Genomic DNA, 19,947 nt, shown 5'->3' on the forward strand with positions numbered 1-19,947 from the left:
TTAGTCAGTGGAAAAAGTTATGACTGGAATATTCTTGGAGCAATTTTTTTCGCCCATAAAAATTCACAAGAAGGTACAAACTTCAAATTAGCGTTATTGATCCCGTAAAAGAGGAGTCCGAATGCTTGATAGTCAATTTGATACGTACGTCGAAACTGAAACGGAAATATTGGAAACGCGTTTTGGAAGGAGTGTTTGCTGTGGACAAGCTGGCAAGCAGGGGATGTCCGTTTCGAGGATTGGATGAGATATTTGGATCTCTACACAACGGAGAATATATATAATGTCACTAGATTTAATAGCCAATTTCGATCCTTTCCTTACAGAACATATACGTACATTCGGTAATCCAGGTTCAGGAAGAACGTCTTGTCTTTCATCATTTCATTTGCAATGAAGCCATTTAATTGTTGTCTTCTAAAGGAAAAGATGTTGTCATTAACGAGATGATACAGGCAAAGTATTACTCCATAATAGTGCACTCGACGCCTGGCATAAGCACACTGATCAATTGTCATTTGTTTTGAGGTTTGTGCAAGAAACTGGCATCCCATGAACCATTTATCTTGTTTTTACCGAATATGGGGAAAAAATCCGAGGAATTATCCAGAGCTGTAATACGTGTGTTTATTTCAAACCTCATTGATTTAGCCAACTCCAAAAAATGTAAATCCAAGCAGAGGAAACTATTGAAGTATGAAGTAATCAATAAAGCCCGTGATAAATTGCGATTAGTAACATACTGTGTTGTTCTTGACGAACTCTAGTGAACTTTACTAAAGCGCAAAATCGCTTATGACGTTTAATTTTAGTTTTAAATTTATATCAATATATCTTCGTTTTCAGCGGAAACTATTATTTTAGCGTGACAGCTGTTCAGCTATTCTATCGATAAACTTAATCTCTTCATGAAAATTATCTAAAAAAATCATTTTTGAATGAGTGCATACACTTCTCTGGCGTTCTAAATAGTGGCGGTGTTAGGGGCAATCCTTTACCGATGATTAAGCTCATAAGAGAACAAAATCTCCAATTAAGGTTCTCCAATGAGGTTAAGTGGTAGAGAGGACTTTATAGTCCTAACTTCGCCTCTAATAAAGACATGTTTAATTTCATTTCATTAACTTTTCCCTAAATATATGTAGATCGTCGAATGTATTTGTGCACAGCTGTTTCAAACCGCTCATCAGAAAGTTCATTTTATATCTAAAATGACATATAAAAAGAATAAAATCTTGTCTTGGATCGAGAATGAATGAAGATAAACTAAAATTTTGGGCTCTTCTACACATTGAGGCTAAACTTTTGAACGTTGGTCAAATAAATTTTAAAGACTTAATAGAGGAGTTCGCAATTGTTAAAAGTAGGAAGAATCAATGCAAGGAGCATAATAAAGACTTCCTGAAGTAAAAAAAACATTAATACGTTTTATTCTAATGTATTTTAATAATAATGTATTTTTTAGTTTGTTAAAGTATAGACCTTTTCAAATGTAATTAAAAATCTAAAAAAGAAACTCTCGGTGTTTTTATGAGTGGCTGCTTATGGACTCTTTAGATTTAGTTGTTTTTTTTTTAAATAATGAATTTGGCGCAGATGTCGCATGTTTCAATGGGGGCGCAGTTACGATAGTGCCAGGGGTGAATAATGTATAAATCCGTCCCTGACTTAAGTAATGTACTGTACATTTGATGAGAACTTTTTGTGAAAGCAGCAAGCTTCTATTTTACTCTAATTTAAAGTGTACTGTATTTATTGATTATGAGAGATTTCTTAGTGCATTATATTATTTAAGTAAGATGAAATAGTTTATCAGTTATATATTCCTCATGGTTTTAAATAGCTTTGGAATTTACTTATACGGAACTTCCATAATTCTATTAATGTTTATAGCTAAGATGGCAATTAAATTCTAGCTAGGAATCAAATAGTAAATGTTCTTCACGGTATTTCTATGATAATTTGAAATAACAATCTTTCGGATACTAATTTTAAAAACATTTAACCATTTAAAACCGTATATATTCGCCGATTACTGTCCATATAGTATTAGATAGATTCCATTAGAACTACCTAATATAAAGTCTATTGCAATCGCCCTCATCACGTTATTTCCGAAAGTCTTTTTTTATATTTTACTCAATCATTTCTTGTTTTAACCTTTATCCACAACAATAATAACAACTCATTCTCAAATAGTGTGAATCAACAACTAACACTACTGATCCTCAAACTAATATAGACTATTAATAATTATTTTGAATTGTCAGTTGGGTCATTAAACAATTGCATAACACACGTCCAATTAGTCAAATACGTTTACAGCGTAAAATAATTTTGTTCGTTTAAATTGGCAGAATCATTGTGCTCCGTACAGAACTAGCTTAATTAACCGCACACGATCTATCGTACAACCCTCATTTAGATGCAATATCTTTTTCAATAGAAAACTAGTAATTGTCACACGTGGGGCCTAACCTGAATCTCACGCTTGACGGGCAAGCATTGTATTCATTTTAATAGTAACAATAGTTAGTAAATTAATATTAAAATAAACATGTTAATTTTATATAAAACATGTTTTTAAACTGATTACTCCATCTTAGTAGTGTGATTGTTCTAGACTGATTCTGGCTAACATTAAATTGTGACTGTCCCGCAGGGAGATAGTGGCGGCTCCCTTATCATCGAGGACTGGCAAGGACGCATGTTCCAAGCAGGTAATAACACGACCAATATAACTAATATGGGAAAGTTATAACAAACAAGGAGTAGGCTACACCACTCCACTTGTGGCGGAACAGTCTGTGTCGATGTTGTATATGATAGACTTCAATTACGCTCACCCAAACTCCATGGTTGAACATCCACCATCATATAACTCATTCTCGTCTATGTAGAAATGAAGATGTATGCAAAATTAAGAGTCTAAAGATGATCTTTCTCGTGATATCTTACCATGATACATTCACGTTGTTGATTATTAATTTGGTTTGCATAGCACTGTATAATAATAACAGTCTACGCATAAAATTATCAAAAGATGATTATGCGGTAGTTATGCTACCACGTGTTTTACTCATGTGATTGTACTCAGTTTGTATACAAATATATTCTGCTATTTTCTCGTTGTCGTCATGGTTATTCATAAGAACAATATAAAAATGTTCACCAATGATCAGCTATATCCCATTAAGCTATATAACATACACCATTATCAAAGTATTGCCTATATAGAAATGAAGCTTCTACGTCAGTTCGTTTTGGAAATATCGTGCAGACAGAGACCCTACTCCAAATCTCAGCTAATATATCAACAAAGATAGTTTATATATATATATATATATATATATATATATATATATATATATATATATATATATAATTTACATTCACAGATTTTTAAACCATAGCATAAATCAGCTGACATATAATTGCTTTTAAAAGAAGTGTTTTAAAATATTTTATTTAGAGTATATTGATACTGACTGTGTATTGGGAAATTCAACTTTTCTAACATTTAGGAGTCTACACTAGAGTCAACGTCTACCTGGCCTGAATCATACAATACACCGCAATGTTTGTTCAGTTTCTGACATATATTTACTCTGCTTGTAGGTATCGTATCCTGGGGAATTGGTTGTGCACAACCCAACAAGCCAGGAGTCTTTACTAGAGTCAATATTTGTTACAGTTGTTGACATATATTTACTCTGCTCGTAGGTATCGTAATCCTGGGAAATTGGTTGTGCACAACACAACAAGCCAGGAGTCTATACTAGAGTCAATATTTGTTACAGTTGTTGACATATATTTACTCTGCTCGTAGGTATCTTATCCTGGGGCAATTGGTTGTGCACAACCCAACAAGCCAGAGTCTATACTAGAGTCAATATTTGTTACAGTTGTTGACATATATTTACTCTGCTCGTAGGTATCGTATCCTGGGGAATTGGTTGTGCACAACAACAAGCCAGGAGTCTATACTAGAGTCAATATTTGTTACAGTTGTTGACATATATTTACTCTGCTCGTATGTTATCGTATCCTGAGCAAGTGGTTGTGCACAACCCAACAAGCCAGGAGTCTATACTAGAGTCAATATTTGTTACAGGTTGTTGACATATATTTACTCTCTCGTAGGTATCGTATCCTGGGGAATTGGTTGTGCTCGACCCAACAAGCCAGGAGTCTACACTAGAGTCAATGTTTGTTACAGTTTCTGACATATATTTACTCTGCTTGTAGGTATCGTATCCTGGGGAATTGGTTGTGCTCGACCCAACAAGCCAGGAGTCTACACTAGAGTCAATGTTTGTTACAGTTTCTGACATATATTTACTCTGCTTGTAGGTATCGTATCCTGGGGAATTGGTTGTGCTCGACCCAACAAGCCAGGATTCTATACTATAGTCAATATTTGTTACAGTTTCTCACATATATTTACTCTGCTCGTAGGTATCGTATCCTGGGGAATTGGTTGTGCTCGCAGGAGCCAGACAGCTATCAGAATTGGTTGTGCTCACAAGCCAGTCTACACTATAGTCAATGTTTGTTACAGTTTCTGACATATATTTACTCTGCTTGTAGGTATCGTATCCTGGGGAATTGGTTGTGCTCGACCCAACAAGCCAGGAGTCTATACTAGAGTCAATGTTTGTTACAGTTTCTGACATATATTTACTCTGCTTGTAGGTATCGTATCCTGGGGAATTGGTTGTGCTCGGACCCAACAAGCCAGGAGTCTACACTAAAGTCAATGTTTGTTACAGTTTCTGACATATATTTACTCTGCTTGTAGGTATCGTATCCTGGGGAATTGGTTGTGCTCGACCCAACAAGCCAGGAGTCTATACTAGAGTCAATGTTTGTTACAGTTTCTGACATATATTTACTCTGCTTGTAGGTATCGTATCCTGGGGAATTGGTTGTGCTCGACCCAACAAGCCAGGAGTCTACACTAGAGTCAATATGTACCTGGCTTGGATCATACAACACACACGTGATGCCTGCTACTGCTTCTGAGAAATTTCAAACCTATTAGTAGGAATCTTACAATTGTGCCTGGAATTAAATCCCTTCCATTTTCTGCAACAATTTCTTAAACATGTAAATATTTGAAAATTGCTAAATAAAAATTGCTATTTGGTGTCAATGAATTTTTAAATTCATAGCTATTTTATTTTCGGGGAGGCGCGTGAAATGAACAGAATTTTTATACGCCTCTTCGGAAAACTTCAAACAATGCTTGCTGCGTTATGCTTCTTTTATATGGGCGATACATTCTCAATAATAATGTGTAATCGTCTACTATATAGAAAACCTGCAGACATTTTTATAAATATAAATTAGATATTTGCAATAGTATAAATAATCATGAAGAGTGTCTTCATGATTATAAAGTTTTTATAATTAATTATTAACTGTTTATTTCTACAACCAAGAAACGAGTTAGCAATACATGTTAAAGCACAAACAAGTTAAGTTTATATTTAAAATAAACTTTATCCGTGAGCAAACGTTTTTGGTCATACATAAAATTTCTGCAAAATACTCAGCTCTTACCGAACATTAAGTGGATTTACATTTGCATCGTCACTAAAATGAATAAATTCGAAAAATAACGAATAAACTTCATCTGCGGACAGCCATATTAAAAAATGTATCTTTTGAACTGTAACCATTAATAATTGGTGTTAATAATTTTTTATTAGTATTATTTATTGATTTATTAAGTTATTGGCACATTCATAGTTTGTTAATAATCTTAAAGTTGTGTTTTAAAATAACATAAACCACTGGACAATTCCAAAGAAAGTGTATAAAGGCAATTCTCCTTGTGAATCTAATTTAGTTAAAATGATATTTTTATTTTATAATAATAATACTAAGCGAAAATACTGTTACTGTATTTATTAATATATTTATTATACTATTTATTGTTATCATTAAACCTGTTTTTGTATATTTTGTTTTACTGTGTTCAATATGTTTTTATTCTGTCAGTTCCTTCCTTATTTAATGTTTAAGTTTAATATATGGCAACATGACTTCGAAACAATCATCTCGACAAATAGAGTTAAAACTACATTATTTGACCAGTTTTGACGAGAATATTCTTAGATAGCAATTAATTGCATGACGATATAGAAAAGAAAATGTTAAAGCTTTGTTAGCTAACTGATTTGATACGCCAACGTGCGTATCAAATCTGTAAAAATGAAGTATTCAAAGCCATTCACTTACTTCTCTAGTTCATACCGAATTTTGCAGTATCAACACAATGCCACCTAAATTCATTCTAATCTCCGCTATTTCTTTCTGCATCTTTCTTAGTTGCGTGGTAAGTAATAATATTCCAAAAACATTAATTTACTTTACTGGTAATTTTACATTAATGTGTTTTAGTATTTAAGAAATGGTAAATGTTAATTGTTTAACTACAGTTACTGGATATGAATGTTACCGTCCTCTTAATGCAGCGTCTGGAAGTGTGATGCTGTCACAGACCTGACTCCTGGAATCAGGAGTATTAACATTATCTGCAGTATTAATTAACCTGTTAAATACATCTTTATAATTTTATCAAGTATATATGTATATTAAAGCTTCTAATCTGAAGAACCTTCTGGTAAGACCTAAATTATTGCCTAACCAAATTCCAAATTCAGATGCTGATAAAAAGTTTTTAGGTTGCCATTCTTGCGAAGACAAGCGTTGTGCTACATGCAAAATTCTAAATCCTTCTACAATTTTTACAAAACGTAGGACATCTAATAAAACATATCAAATTTCAAATAACATTAACTGTAAATCAAAGAATGTAATCTATTAGTTGTCATGCAATTTTTGTCCCAAGGACTATATTGGTTTAACGACAAATCCCTTACATATTAGGATGAATAACCATCGGTCTTCATCCAACAGAAAAGACGACAAATTGGTTTCACAACATTCATTGACTCATAACGAAATATTTAATAATTGTTACACATTAAAAGGGATTTGTAAAGTACCAGAAGATTCTTCCAAAATTCAATTTGAAAATTTAGAACAAGCTTATCAATTAGTCACTAAATTAAAATTACCTTTTGGTTTAAATAAGAAATGATATGTTAAAAATAGTCTAAATTAGTCTAGCAAATCTAAAACACAATTTATTGTTTATATTTTAATTATTTTTTTTATTTTTTATGAATGTACAACTCCAAAACAACAACATTGTTAATATTTAATTTAAATTTAATTTAATTTTAAGCTGTTAGAACGCCTTTTTATATTGTTAATCTTAATTTTAATATAAAGCACTTTTCTTATAATATACCAAGGAGTTTAAAAATTAGACTATAAATATATATTCGATACTAGAATCCAGTTGTATAACTGATTTTAATCAAAAGAATTAAAACTAATTTTGACTAGTCAATGCCAGTTTTAGCCAATCTCTTTAGTTATAACTAGTTTACAAGTCAAAACAGGTTTAACAAAGGCAGTCAAAACTAGTATTGCCTTCACAGATAAAAATCAGTTATGACAAAAAATAACTTTCGTAACCAGTACTGAAACATTTTAAATTATATTATTTTTCCCCCTTCAAGAACGCATTATCTTATATTGTATATTCCTCCACCTTCTACCCCTAACCTTATTTTCTCTTATTACCTTCCATCTCCTTGCTTTTAAATGTCTTACAGCAGTAGTAAATTAATACAATTTAGCTCAGTTTAAACTAAAGGAAATAAACATTTTTATTCTAGCTGATTGAGAAATAAAAATAAATCTAAAGAAGATAACTAGAGCTGATGGTTTGTTCAAGACAAGGTAAAGAAATTGATAAATAAAGTTAAACTACAGAGTGGAGTGATAACTAAAATCGAAAGAAGGTACAAGAAAAATTCAGAAGATTACAACTTAAGGTGAACAAATTGGGTTATTACACAAAAGTATATAATGAAAGTGAAAAAACAACTCACTCAACGTACCTCATTGAAATTCTATTAATTAATTAATCTATATATATAAAAATGAATGTTTGTATGTTTGTCCTTTATGGAATCGTGAACTATTGGACCGATCATGATGAAAATTTGTACGTATATGTATTTTTCCACGGAGAAGGTTTATAAGCTATGCCCATCCCTTTCCCGATTCAGGATTCCGCCCCACTGGTTACAGAAATACCCATAAGAAATGCATTGCAGCAAACATATGTTAACGTCTTTTCAAATTTTTAATCAGCTGTTCTTTGTAAACATATATTACACTTATAGTTTTAAAGCATAGAGTAAGCTTAAGAGAAACGACAAATTTTGTTTAAACTGTTTTTGCAATCACTGTTAAACATAGACTTTACTATCCAGATAATACAATTCAAATTTGACGTAAAAATTCACCTTTAACTGCAATATTTATTTAATATAAACCATGCTCATGCTTGATCAGAAGAGTAATGCAGATATCATAATTACTATCTTACGTTGGCTACAAATATAAAGAATGTTATAAAATCAACCTTAGTTGTTTTTTTTTTGACAGAAGTATGGTTCTCAAAACTCCGTGTGTACATATTCTCTCGATCGAGACAACAAAGCAAGCTCAATCGTGGCATCGGAGATATAACTAATTTAATCTAAAATTTATTATAGTAAAAAAAAATTTACTAAGTAATATAAGGACTTCGGTTCTTAAGATTTGCGTGCGAAGCCGTGGGTAACAGCTAGATAGAGGCAGGAATATGGTACATACCTTCATAATACGCCCAAGAGGCTCACGATGGAACGACTATCAATTATCTCAGCAATGTTTAGAATGTGATAGAAAAAGAATAAGTGAATATAGTGTACTGTTTTCAACGGGAAATTGCGTGCGAAGCCGCGGGCAACTTTTGCAAAAAATTATTGAAATGCGCAGCAAAGCGCGCCGGGCCCGCTAGTAATATTATAAATGCGAAAGTTTGTGAAGGTATGTGGATGTTATACTCAATCATACAAGACCTAGTGGACAGAATTGGTCGAAATGTGGATCATACATTGCAGTGATAAAATAATAAACCATAGCATTCTTAAATCAAAATAAGTTATAATCTACAAATACTCCTAATATCAATTCAAAGAAAATATATTTACTGTAAAGACAAGCAATATGTTTTATAGCAAAAAAAATTACAGTACGCCTACGCAAACGTGGAACGCAGTGTATTTGTATCCCCGTGAATAAATACCAGCAGTCTTATTGTGAAGTAACTATTTCATTTTTACTATAGATAGCAGCAATGGCAAATTCAAGCCAATTAGTTTATTCTGAACCTTAATGAAAAACATTATACATGTCGCTTATTTGAAATTGGCCTCTTTTGACAATGTAGGATGGCATATTTACAGTAGCTGAAGGAACAAAATTATAGAGACCTGATGTTAACGTGATTCAGCGATGAGAAATACGATATTTACTAGGTATTTAAATTCAAATTCAAAAGAACTTATATTTCCAAAAGTAATATAATTGAAAATATTTCAAAACAATAAGACAAATAATATTCTCCACAAAGTCACTCGTCTGCGTGTGGGAAAGAGCTCAAGACGGGCTCTGCAAATATCTTGTATGTTTAATTAATAAAAGTATATACTATTTGGATTAAAGCAATAACATACATTAATTTAAAGACACTATTTTTGTCAATACACGAACATCCTTATAATTAGAAAGCTCCATTATTAATTGCAATAAAGAGTCATAAATATTGATGTCTCGTACTTAGAAAAAGTATGTATTATTTCATTGTTGTGAATCATACATGTTGATAAATATCTGGCCAATTAGATTTATTGTTATCAGGTAAAATATTTAGGTTGTTGAACACTTAATATAGAAACAGGTTCTTTGCATCATTCTATCGTGATCATTGCAAATCAGGTATATAATTGTCTTATCATCCTTTCTGACGCCGCAGGACCAATACGGTGTAGCCACTCTCCCACCCACCCCTTGTAAACTTCGACACTGCCTCGGCAACCTCATGCGAAGTATTCCTGTAAATTTAATGCGCGTTCATAGAGGAATTGGTGAGTTTCATGGTGAAATTTACTCTGGATTTCTATATCGCAAAATAGTTCTATTTCCTGTAACATAACAATGTTAAACGTCTGAACAAATGCGTTGCTTACTAACTGTTATGTATGTTAAAAGGGTTTTAATATAAAGCTCATTAAATAATAGACAGGTGCTATAACGCTGAACTTTATTCAAAACAACCTTGAGTACAGTTGGAGGAATTTAGCTGTGCGCGTAGGGCCCAAATACTACACTTTAAACGAATAAACGCTATCTATGTGGCGGGTTGCGTTTACGTGCTAGCCGCTGAGATGAAGGCGCAACAATCTCTTTAACGACTTTAAACTCACGATTTTAATTTGCAGACTAGTATTGACAAATACGTTATTTTCAAAAACACGTTAAACAACACTATAACAACTGAAAACAAGGATAAGTCCTATTATTGCTATTATTTGGTATTATCTTAATTATTTAATTCCACCACAATCAGCACTGTCATAAAACAGACTGATTTTAGCGAGTGTGATGAGTTATTTGGGCCAATACGATTCCTGAAAGGAGGGTTTTACCCATGAGTCACAGGAAATGTTTTCGGGACGTAGCGCATAATGCTACCCCGCCACCCCTCCCGCCTATCACCACACACTCAAGGTCACGCGCGCAGCTAAATTCCTGGAACTGTATAGGTGGCCAAGGGATCTGAGCGCGCGGCCGAGGCTGTACTAGCCATCCACGAAACATTGGCCTTACCTACGCGCTGTTACTCGTATTATGCGATTGATTTAAAAGAACTGAACTATAGGAACATCTTTTAATTGAATATAACCACGATATAACTGAATAATCAGTAAATATTCCAGTTCTTACCTCTTGGTTCACGAGAATACCGAAGGATGAGCTCTAAGGGACGTTCTGGGAAAAGACGTCCCTCTCCCCCATCCACCCATCTAGGCGAAATACACAATCCTTCGATATCTCTAACTACTAGTTTTGACTGAAACACTTGGCGAAACTGGTATTAACTAGTTACAACTGGTTTTAGCCATGGCCTTTAGTTACAGCTAGTTGTGACTGGTTAATATCAATTGTGACTGAATTACCAATATTAACCAGAAAACAAAACAAAAATAACGTGTACAATATACTCTGATTGCAGTTGCTTTTATTGACAGTGTATATACTTAACAACAAATTAATTTAAACTTAATTAATGATAATACATTTCTCAATATTCTTGTTATTTGAACCAATATTATTGGTTCTTTCTATGAGAAGCTCAGTGAGTGAGAAGTTTATAATATATACTAAATAATATGAATAAATCATATGGATAATTTTATTTTCTATATGCTATATTTCACTTTTTAAGTCTAAATTTGTTTTTCACAGGAGAGTCAATCAATCTCTGAAGAGGCTTCTGATTGCCGTAAGTATGCTTTATCAAACCATTAAAGTTGACTTTAAATACTGCTTAAAACCTTCTAAATTCAAACCCTGACCAGCTCATTCTTTGATTTTTATTAATATTCTGCTCTCCGAATCGTTTTAAGTATGGTAAATAAAGCGACAAAATTTATATACTTCGAAGCTCATTTTAAAAACAACTGATATAATCATAAAATTCCACATTGCCAAAGGTTTTAAAATGTGTAGTAAACAGGTTTAATGATTTCGCAATCGTTGTTATCACTCCGGCCATGTTAGACCTAAGTTTGGACGTACCTTAGCTAAAGGGGGATTGTGTGTGTTTTATCGGCTGAGTGTTAGCGAAGACTTTAATATATTGGGGTTTTAAATTGTTGTTCTGTTATTCATTGTATCAACGTCAAATTGGCAGACTTTGATATAAAGAGGTCCGTAATTACTACAGTAATAATGAAGGCTTGATTATGAATACTGTATCTGGGAATGTGTAGTAAGAAGTTATTACAAGTATTGTACATAAATTTAAATGTATTATAGTTTTAACGAAACGTATAAATAATAATTGAAAAAGTTAGTATGTATGATATCGCACTTTTACACGAGAACCTGCCACAAATTAAAATCTAACGCACACAGGTCACTGAGTTAAGTTAAATTCTCCCGAACCACGGTAATGTAACAATCAAACTTAGACTGAGGGTGGAGTGGTGATTCTCCACTGGCTACAACAGAAAACAAAAGAGGTGGTGAGAGTTTCAAGTCTCAACATGAAAAATACGTTACTGTACTTCAGTCCGTTGCGCTGATAAACTGAAACTTCTATATATAGAGGTTAACAGTTGATTGAAGACTAAACTTCAATATATTGAGGTTATTTACGTTAAACCTTTGACATATATAGAGGTAAATTAGCATTGAAATAAACGGCACATTCAAGGGGATGATAAAGCTTCGATTTATCAAGGAATTCTAGATATTGAGGCTGTATATATATCAAGGTTTCACTCTATAAACAACGCCGAGTTCGATAATGTTACAAGGCATTCCATAGGATTTAGCTGAGCGTTAGCGACATTTTGTACATTGAACAAAACCCACCATTGATGGTTTTTTTGTATCATTGTACAAAATAATCATGGTGGACTTTAAAAATTAAGTGTTATCAGACATGCCATTGATTTTTTGTTTAGAGTTTATTATTGACGATGGATGGTTTGAAAGGATAACAGGATTTCAGACATTTCCCATCGTTATAGTTTACAAAAGGTAAACCAACGTTTCTAGGATTGGAATCTACCCTCTTCGTCATTTTGGGAGGAGTTATTAATACGTACAAATATAAAGAACAGATGGAAGTAAAGAAGGGAAAGGAAAGGGTTCAAACAAACCCAAAAGCTGCGAGTCCAGTTCAGGCGTTGTAAATGTACAGGATGCAAGTCCCGAGCACAAATCACAAGAACGAGGCTCACAATCACACATCACACTAGCACAGGCTACAGTGGGATACTTTATGTTATTTTATGTATTAATAACTCCCCCACCTGACGAAGAGGGTAGATTCCAACCCTCGAAACGCTGTGTTATATACCTTTTATAACCTATAACGATGGCAAATGTTCGAAATCCTGTTATGCCATTGATGCTGAGTATTATTATTGAGTTTATTACTAAAAATACACCTTGTTTGTCAGAGAATTGTATTATCTTTCTGCAGTGGTAGACGGATAACTATTTTTAAGTTCCTCTCACCACCCCACGATTGAAATGATCAGTTTTATGCAGTGAAATCCTATACATCCTGGGATGTTCTTACAGAATGTGGTAACACGACTTCCACGGGCTTGGCGCTGCGGGTGGTTGGCGGTCGTTACCTGGAGGAGGGCGAACATCCTTTCCTGGCTCTCCTGATAAAGGACTCCTACTTCATTTGTGGAGGCTCCATCATCAGCAAACGCTTTGTGCTCACTGCAGCACACTGTATAGAGGACAAGTAATATTACTTCATAATTCTTACTAGCTTCTTTAACCTGAAACAATTACAAGATAGCAAATCATAATTTGCTATTCATCAATTCTCTTCAATAACCGTTCTTGTTCTCATTACACTTCTCTTCTTCCTGTCATTCTCTAAAGTTCAATGTATGTATTATATTCACCTACGCCTTACCTCGCTCTTTGAAATAAACCTCACTCGCCGTATTTCACCTTCCTGTTAGATCTATAAGCGGGTAAAGTCATCATTTTCGGAAGGGGCCACCTGAGGTTTAGTACACATTACTGTTACAAGCAATTACCATTTCAGTACAACGAAAAACAAAATGTTTGGAAAGAATTTTACTCATACTTAAAATTTAGTTTATGAAGTTACGGTAATTTTATTTTTTATGGTTCCATAACAAATTCTTTTCCATGAAAACGTCCTTTTATCACAATCTCGCAGAGGGCCATGGCCCCCAAGGCTCCGTTTATGGTCCTCGTTATTGTAAATCCCAGCATTCAGTTGGAACGAATTACGTGTTTAGTATTACTGTAAAGTTAAGATGGTTAATTTTGTATTTTCTTTATAGCAGTTCTTTTTAGGTTATATCCGTGTACTATTCAACATATTCGCCTTCAATAGAAAAATTGCAATATTATATCTAGTTTTTTTCTTAATATGTTTTAATTATATTGTTGCTTATCTTGTCATTTTTCCTAGAATCACAACATATTTTAATATTGTAACATTCCATTTTTGGTAACAATCAAACCTTTAGTAAACTTTTTAAGTGTTGGCAATACGTAATGTATTAATTGTCGTAACTGCTCCAGTAAATGTGGATTTTTCATTAATATTTCTGTCGTAATTATAAGTTTTTAATCTGTTCTTAAACAGTTAAATGTTCTTAACAAACAAAAGTAATTAACTGATAAAACGAAGTTTTGAACGTCCGACAGAACTTAACGAAAGGATTATCGCACAGACGGAAGACAGACGGACAGATTGGCCTTTGACTTTTAGACATCAAAATATAAGAATAAGAATAATAAATTTAGTTCTCCCTTAGATCAACAAAACATTCTATGTTATAATTTTCTAGTCTCTAGGACCTTCTGTCAAAAGTTATCATAAAGACGGACATGCAACACTTTGACCTTTCGACGCCCAAATCATCAGAGTTCTCCCTTTCACCAAGAGGAACATATATATACCACGTTTCAATTCCTAGGAACTTCCTATCGAAAATGAACACACAGAGGGACAGACAGACGACATGATTTTATAATAAACCTATCAAGTCTATAATAAATTCAATTGATAAAAAATAATTTATTTGATGTATAAGAACATTAATATTTACGTTTATGATCCATTTAGGGTCAACGAGTAACACGATAATGAAAGAATCTCCATAGAATGTTGGAAATACTCTCTCATGAACTTTATATCACAATTATTGGTGCATTCTGTTATTTGTCACGTTGCACTAATTCGTCGCAGACCTTTTTTGGAACTTTTCATACGAGCATGATTCCAGATTCCCCGGAGTCAAGTCTGTGACAGCGTCAGAATCAGACGCTGCTCTAAGAAGAACGTGAACTGGAGCTAAACTCAAAATTCAAATTGAATCAATCCTTCCCACCAAGGCATGTGTAGAAACCTCGGTAGCCTCACCCTGCTTTGAAATCGTGTCTAAAACATTATAGAGCACTTAGTTGTGCACCTGATGATACAATTAGAATACCATTTCACCTAAATTACACTATATTTGTAGTACGATATCGAAACTATGCAAAGAGTTCGTTTTGAGTTTCTTCATTCCCGACATTTCTTGAAACTAACTTGACTCCAGATTCTAGGAATCAAGTCTGTGACATCGCCAGAATTCAGACGCTGCTGGTCTAAGAGGAAGGTGAACTGGAGCTAAACTCAACATTCACATATAATCAACCCTTCCCTTCATGCTTCGTTATTTTTTTATTGGTATTATTGTATACTTTCGTTGATATTAATCACGGCTAGCTCATATACTCGTATCACAAACGTATTTCAGATTAGACAGTTACATCAGATAGATATTTAACAACTTACGGTGGAAGACTCCCAAATTCTCACTTGTTGAGTGTGTTCCATATCCAAAAACTCACACAGTAACACCAATCACTATCCCAACACGATTGAAATCCGTACTTTTTTAACTAGACAGGCATTCATAGTAGGCAAAGTGACTGAATTCTTTGTTGAGTTAGAGTTATAGGAATCATGCAAAGTTTTATAGTTTTAGCTAAAAAAAACCATTTTGATAAATATCACTGCAATTTCACTGTAATTTTGTTGTATTCTGAACTGCATTATGTTCTTTATGTTCAGACACCCTCTTGACAACTTTTACGCAGTGTTTGGAACTCATGATAAGACACAGAAGTTCAAAGAAGGCGTCATTCAGTATCGAGCTGTAGAACGGATTATAACACATCCAGATTACTACGAAACACGTAGCGGAATTTTAATTAATGACATCGCCCTTCTTCAAGTTGGCACGATACACTTCAATGCTAGAGTGCAGCCCATCTGCCTCCCGGATTTAGGTAAGTATTCGAGTGTGCAGTGCAGGAAACCTCGATACACATTGTCTAAGGAATTATAATAATTTTATCACAAACTCTAATCAAACACAGAAATAGCACTATATGGACGTGCGTAGATACTTTGAGTTGGTTCTCAACAAAAAGTAATACTGATAGTGCAAAGTAATAATAAAAATGAAACCAAAAGACCTTTAATAGACACTTTAACATTTGTTGAAAGAAATGCAACACTTTCGGATTTAAGAGTACTATATAAATTAAACCTTTAATAGATAATTATTTGTAAAAATCTAAGATCTTACCATAAACTCAATCAGTAAAAATTTAATCGGTGGAAAACTTTCGTTACCGTATGTCAAAATGTTAATTTCACCAATTTATTTCTTAAAATTGTTACTTGAATACTCTGGAAATTCTAAAGCAATGACAATTCTAAAGTTATAAAACTATTTTCCTCTTCTGGCCAGATTTGAGTAGATTCAAAGCGGCGAAGATACAAGGCTGGGGCTCAACGAACTTCAAGGGAAAGGCGCCAAGGTTCCCCAAGGAGGCGATCCTCTCGGTGCTGACCGAGCAAGAATGCAGGATGTCCCCAGTACAGCCCATGATACGCCATGTCCAGGATATCCACCACGCGGTAGTGTGTGCCTATGAGAGGGCCACAGACGCTTGTCAGGTACCTCGTGATAGAATATCAGTACCTCACTTCCTGTGTGTTTTCATTCTAAACGGCGTTCAAATCTGTCATCTGATGCATGTTTTACAAGCCAATGTGTTTGTATATTTATGAAATTTTAATCTACTCACGTGGAAACATTTTGTGTGGGCATCCCTGAACTATGTAATGTTATGAATATATATACAGTAACTGAACATCGCCGATCAATGGGTCACGTACTCTATCGATTCTCTTCATTCAGGTCAAAAATTACAATACAATCGCTAGTACGGCACAAAAAAAGTTAGATAGTGGCCGGAAGTATTCGTTTTTGACCGAAATAGGTATTGTAGTAAGTATGTAAGAACAACAAGGTAAATGCTACTATGGCCTTAGACCTGAAGTAGATTACCATGAATGGAATAGACACTTTCTTACTGAAGAAGACTTTTTAGATCTATGTATGTATGTATATATTATCTTGATCGGGACAACAATGCAATCGTTTCAGTGTTAGTTAAAATATCTTAGACCTAAAGTAGATTGCAAGGGCCGGAAGTATATGGTTTTAAGTAGTAAGCAAACAACATAATATGCAGGTCTACATTAATAAACCTTTTAAGGTCACGTGACAGAGTAGAGCCTTGTGATTGGTGCTTGGTGGAGATTGTGGTTTTTGTTACCAACACATTTGATGGTTGCCCGACTCTGAAACCAAGGCACATATTCAAATGTGATTTTCACACACTTTTGGTTATTTTTGTCACAAAACAACATCTTCATTGGATTTCCCAAGGTATTTTCATTTTAAATCCACCAATATCTGATATTATGAAAAATTTGAGTTAACCATCCATGTTGTTACTTAGCTAGAATAGTTAGGATACAGATATGATTTCTTGATCAATGCAAAACCTATTATGCCACAAAACATACCTTAAAGCAATAGTTGAGGCTTTTTTGGCTGACATTGTGGTGCTTCTCCTAGGTCTCATTGTAAACCTCTGTTTGCTTTTCTAAGAATCTTAACCTACCTGCATTGTTTGTTCTAGATGTGTTAGGAAGAATATGTTTTAATCTCATGTCTGCTAATTATTTGATGTAATTGTTGATATATTATATTTTGCCTAACGAGACTAATGCAGACTGTTTTTGCCTTTGGTTACTAAAATTCTTGATTGGTTTTCACATCTACAGACTATAAATAAATTTACTTTCGAATCAAATTAATTATAGGACTTCATCACTTTGGCCTAAAATTAATCTGTTGTTACTGAATTTCTTGGAGTTATTTGGATATTAAGAAATGTTGCAGAAAAATTTGAGTTTTTCTTTGATACTCTTAAAATCTGTTTCATTCTCCGTTAGGCAAGTAATGTATGATTATTGGGATTAATTATGGTACCATCATATTTAATAATTTATGGTGAATTTTGTATTGTCATTGTTACGCTTATCATACTTTTATTTTGACTAATGCATGTGAAGTGTAATTTTTTACTTTCAAATTATGGTTTATTTACTAATGCATACCATGTATTGAATGATCTACTCTGTTTTAGGGTGACAGTGGTGGGCCGCTGTTTATATCAAATGAAAAAGGACTAGTGTATCAAATAGGTATTTTTACTTATATTTTATTGTATAAAGATACATGTACATTATTATTACAAAAGCTAGTTATATTTTATATTTTCAAACTAATAAATAAGAAACTAAAAAATCTAAAATATATATCAAAATAGAATATATAACATGTAATATATAACCTTATAAATGATCAAGAAGGAAAAAAACAAATTATCAAAAACTTGGCAGCCTGTTATAAAGAAGCCATATTGGTGATTGCTTATTCAAATAGATCAGTGACAGGTTTCAGCCCATCACTACCAAATTCCGCTACTTCACTCAGCATTCATTGTCCTTCCAGTTTTAGTTTAACATTTGTTGATTGAACATTGCTATCTACAGCAAGCCAGCCGGAATATTTCAAGATTTTATTTGTTAGCAATATTTCGACACAGTGTGAAGCGGAAAACCCTACATTATAACCATGACACAAGACGCACAAGCCTAAAAAAGTCTAACTTTTTCGGTACACTTCCACGCCATTACTATTTTTTAAAGAGATATCAACACTTTGATTAATTTTTTTTTATTTAAGGAATGTTTTATTTTACCAGGTGAAGTTACGGCTAAGAAGCCCTCTCTAACACCTAACCTGGGTACCAACAGCTTAAAGGTGACTTCCGAACCACCACATTTTAGACCACTCTTGCGTTTTATTCTTATCACTCACTATATATATATATATATATATATATATATATATATATATATAATGTATTACCACACTAGTATTTGCATATTCAAGGTGTTATTTTATAACTACCGTAGTGAAGAATTTGAATTGAACCTTTTACCCAACACATCAAGTATAATATATTGACGGATTGTGTAATTACTGTAATGAAATTGTTTATTTTCTATAATCAGTAGTCGATACAAGTGTTGAAGTACTCTTCTTTCTAGGATACTAGAAAGATAGTTTAAGCAAAGTGTACCAATTCTTTTAGGAATAGTATCTTTTGGACTGGAGTGTGGCAACACGGAAGATATACCTAGCATGTACACCCGACTCTCTAGTTACATGGATTGGATAAAGCTTCATATAGACTCTGTCTGTTCTGCCATAGCCTGACCTTCCATCATCTCGGGTTCTCATTTGGATCTATAATGAAATAATAAACAAATCTTTACAGTGCATTTGGGCCATATTTATTTCTCTTTACCTGAAGTCCCAAACTTCTCCATGTCTACTGAAAGAGTATGCCTGTCAGAACCCATCCATATATTGGAGATTCAATAGCCACTGGATTCAACAAAATTCTTCGTTTCAACATTCAATATGGAAATGGCATAAAAATAACCTGGTTTTATTGGGAGAGTTAAACGTATTTATATACATTTGAAACATTTATTATTAAAGAGTAATAGGAATTAAGACATTTGGCATCGTTATATGTTACAAATACTAAAACACAACAATTCAAGTATGTATGAAAATTAACAATTAAAAACATGACAAACAACACATGAAAGTCATATTACACCTGTTGCTTCCACCTGATGAAGAGGAGAGATGGAAGTTATCGAAACTTATTTATAAAATTTCAGTTTTTGTGTCTTATAATAATGGAAATATAAGAAATCCTCTAAATATTATGGTGGTCACAAGTTCA

The 19,947-nt window shown here is 33.4% G+C and overlaps 2 protein-coding genes across 2 annotated transcripts in view; both read left to right on the top strand.

The window, feature by feature from the left end:
* LOC124363649 (transmembrane protease serine 9-like) overlaps positions 1–19,947 on the top strand; it is a 45,088-nt gene that overhangs the window by 9,637 nt on the left and 15,504 nt on the right. The window contains 7 exon segments of the mRNA XM_046818910.1: positions 2,663–2,693; positions 4,132–4,550; positions 4,696–4,761; positions 11,443–11,479; positions 13,294–13,468; positions 15,830–16,047; positions 16,515–16,723. Coding sequence (XP_046674866.1) covers positions 2,663–2,693; positions 4,132–4,550; positions 4,696–4,761; positions 11,443–11,479; positions 13,294–13,468; positions 15,830–16,047; positions 16,515–16,723 — 1,155 coding nt within the window.
* Positions 6,214–19,471, top strand: LOC124362971 (venom serine protease 34-like). The gene is made up of 7 exons (XM_046817892.1): positions 6,214–6,343; positions 11,443–11,479; positions 13,294–13,468; positions 15,830–16,047; positions 16,515–16,723; positions 18,268–18,325; positions 19,282–19,471. The coding sequence occupies exons 1-7, from the start codon at positions 6,284–6,286 to the stop codon at positions 19,404–19,406; spliced, it is 882 nt and encodes a 293-aa protein (XP_046673848.1). The 5' UTR covers positions 6,214–6,283; the 3' UTR covers positions 19,407–19,471.

Source organism: Homalodisca vitripennis, chromosome 5 (assembly GCF_021130785.1).
Source record: "Homalodisca vitripennis isolate AUS2020 chromosome 5, UT_GWSS_2.1, whole genome shotgun sequence".
NCBI classification, from domain to species: Eukaryota; Metazoa; Arthropoda; class Insecta; order Hemiptera; family Cicadellidae; genus Homalodisca; species Homalodisca vitripennis.

Excerpts from the sequence above, each read along its gene's own strand:
- LOC124362971 (XM_046817892.1), top strand. The coding sequence starts at position 6,284 with ATGCCACCTAAATTCATTCTAATCTCCGCTATTTCTTTCTGCATCTTT. Across the intron at positions 11,480-13,293 it reads TGAAGAGGCTTCTGATTGCC|AATGTGGTAACACGACTTCC; the intron begins GTAAGTATGCTT and ends ATGTTCTTACAG. Across the intron at positions 16,048-16,514 it reads CATCTGCCTCCCGGATTTAG|ATTTGAGTAGATTCAAAGCG; the intron begins GTAAGTATTCGA and ends TCTTCTGGCCAG.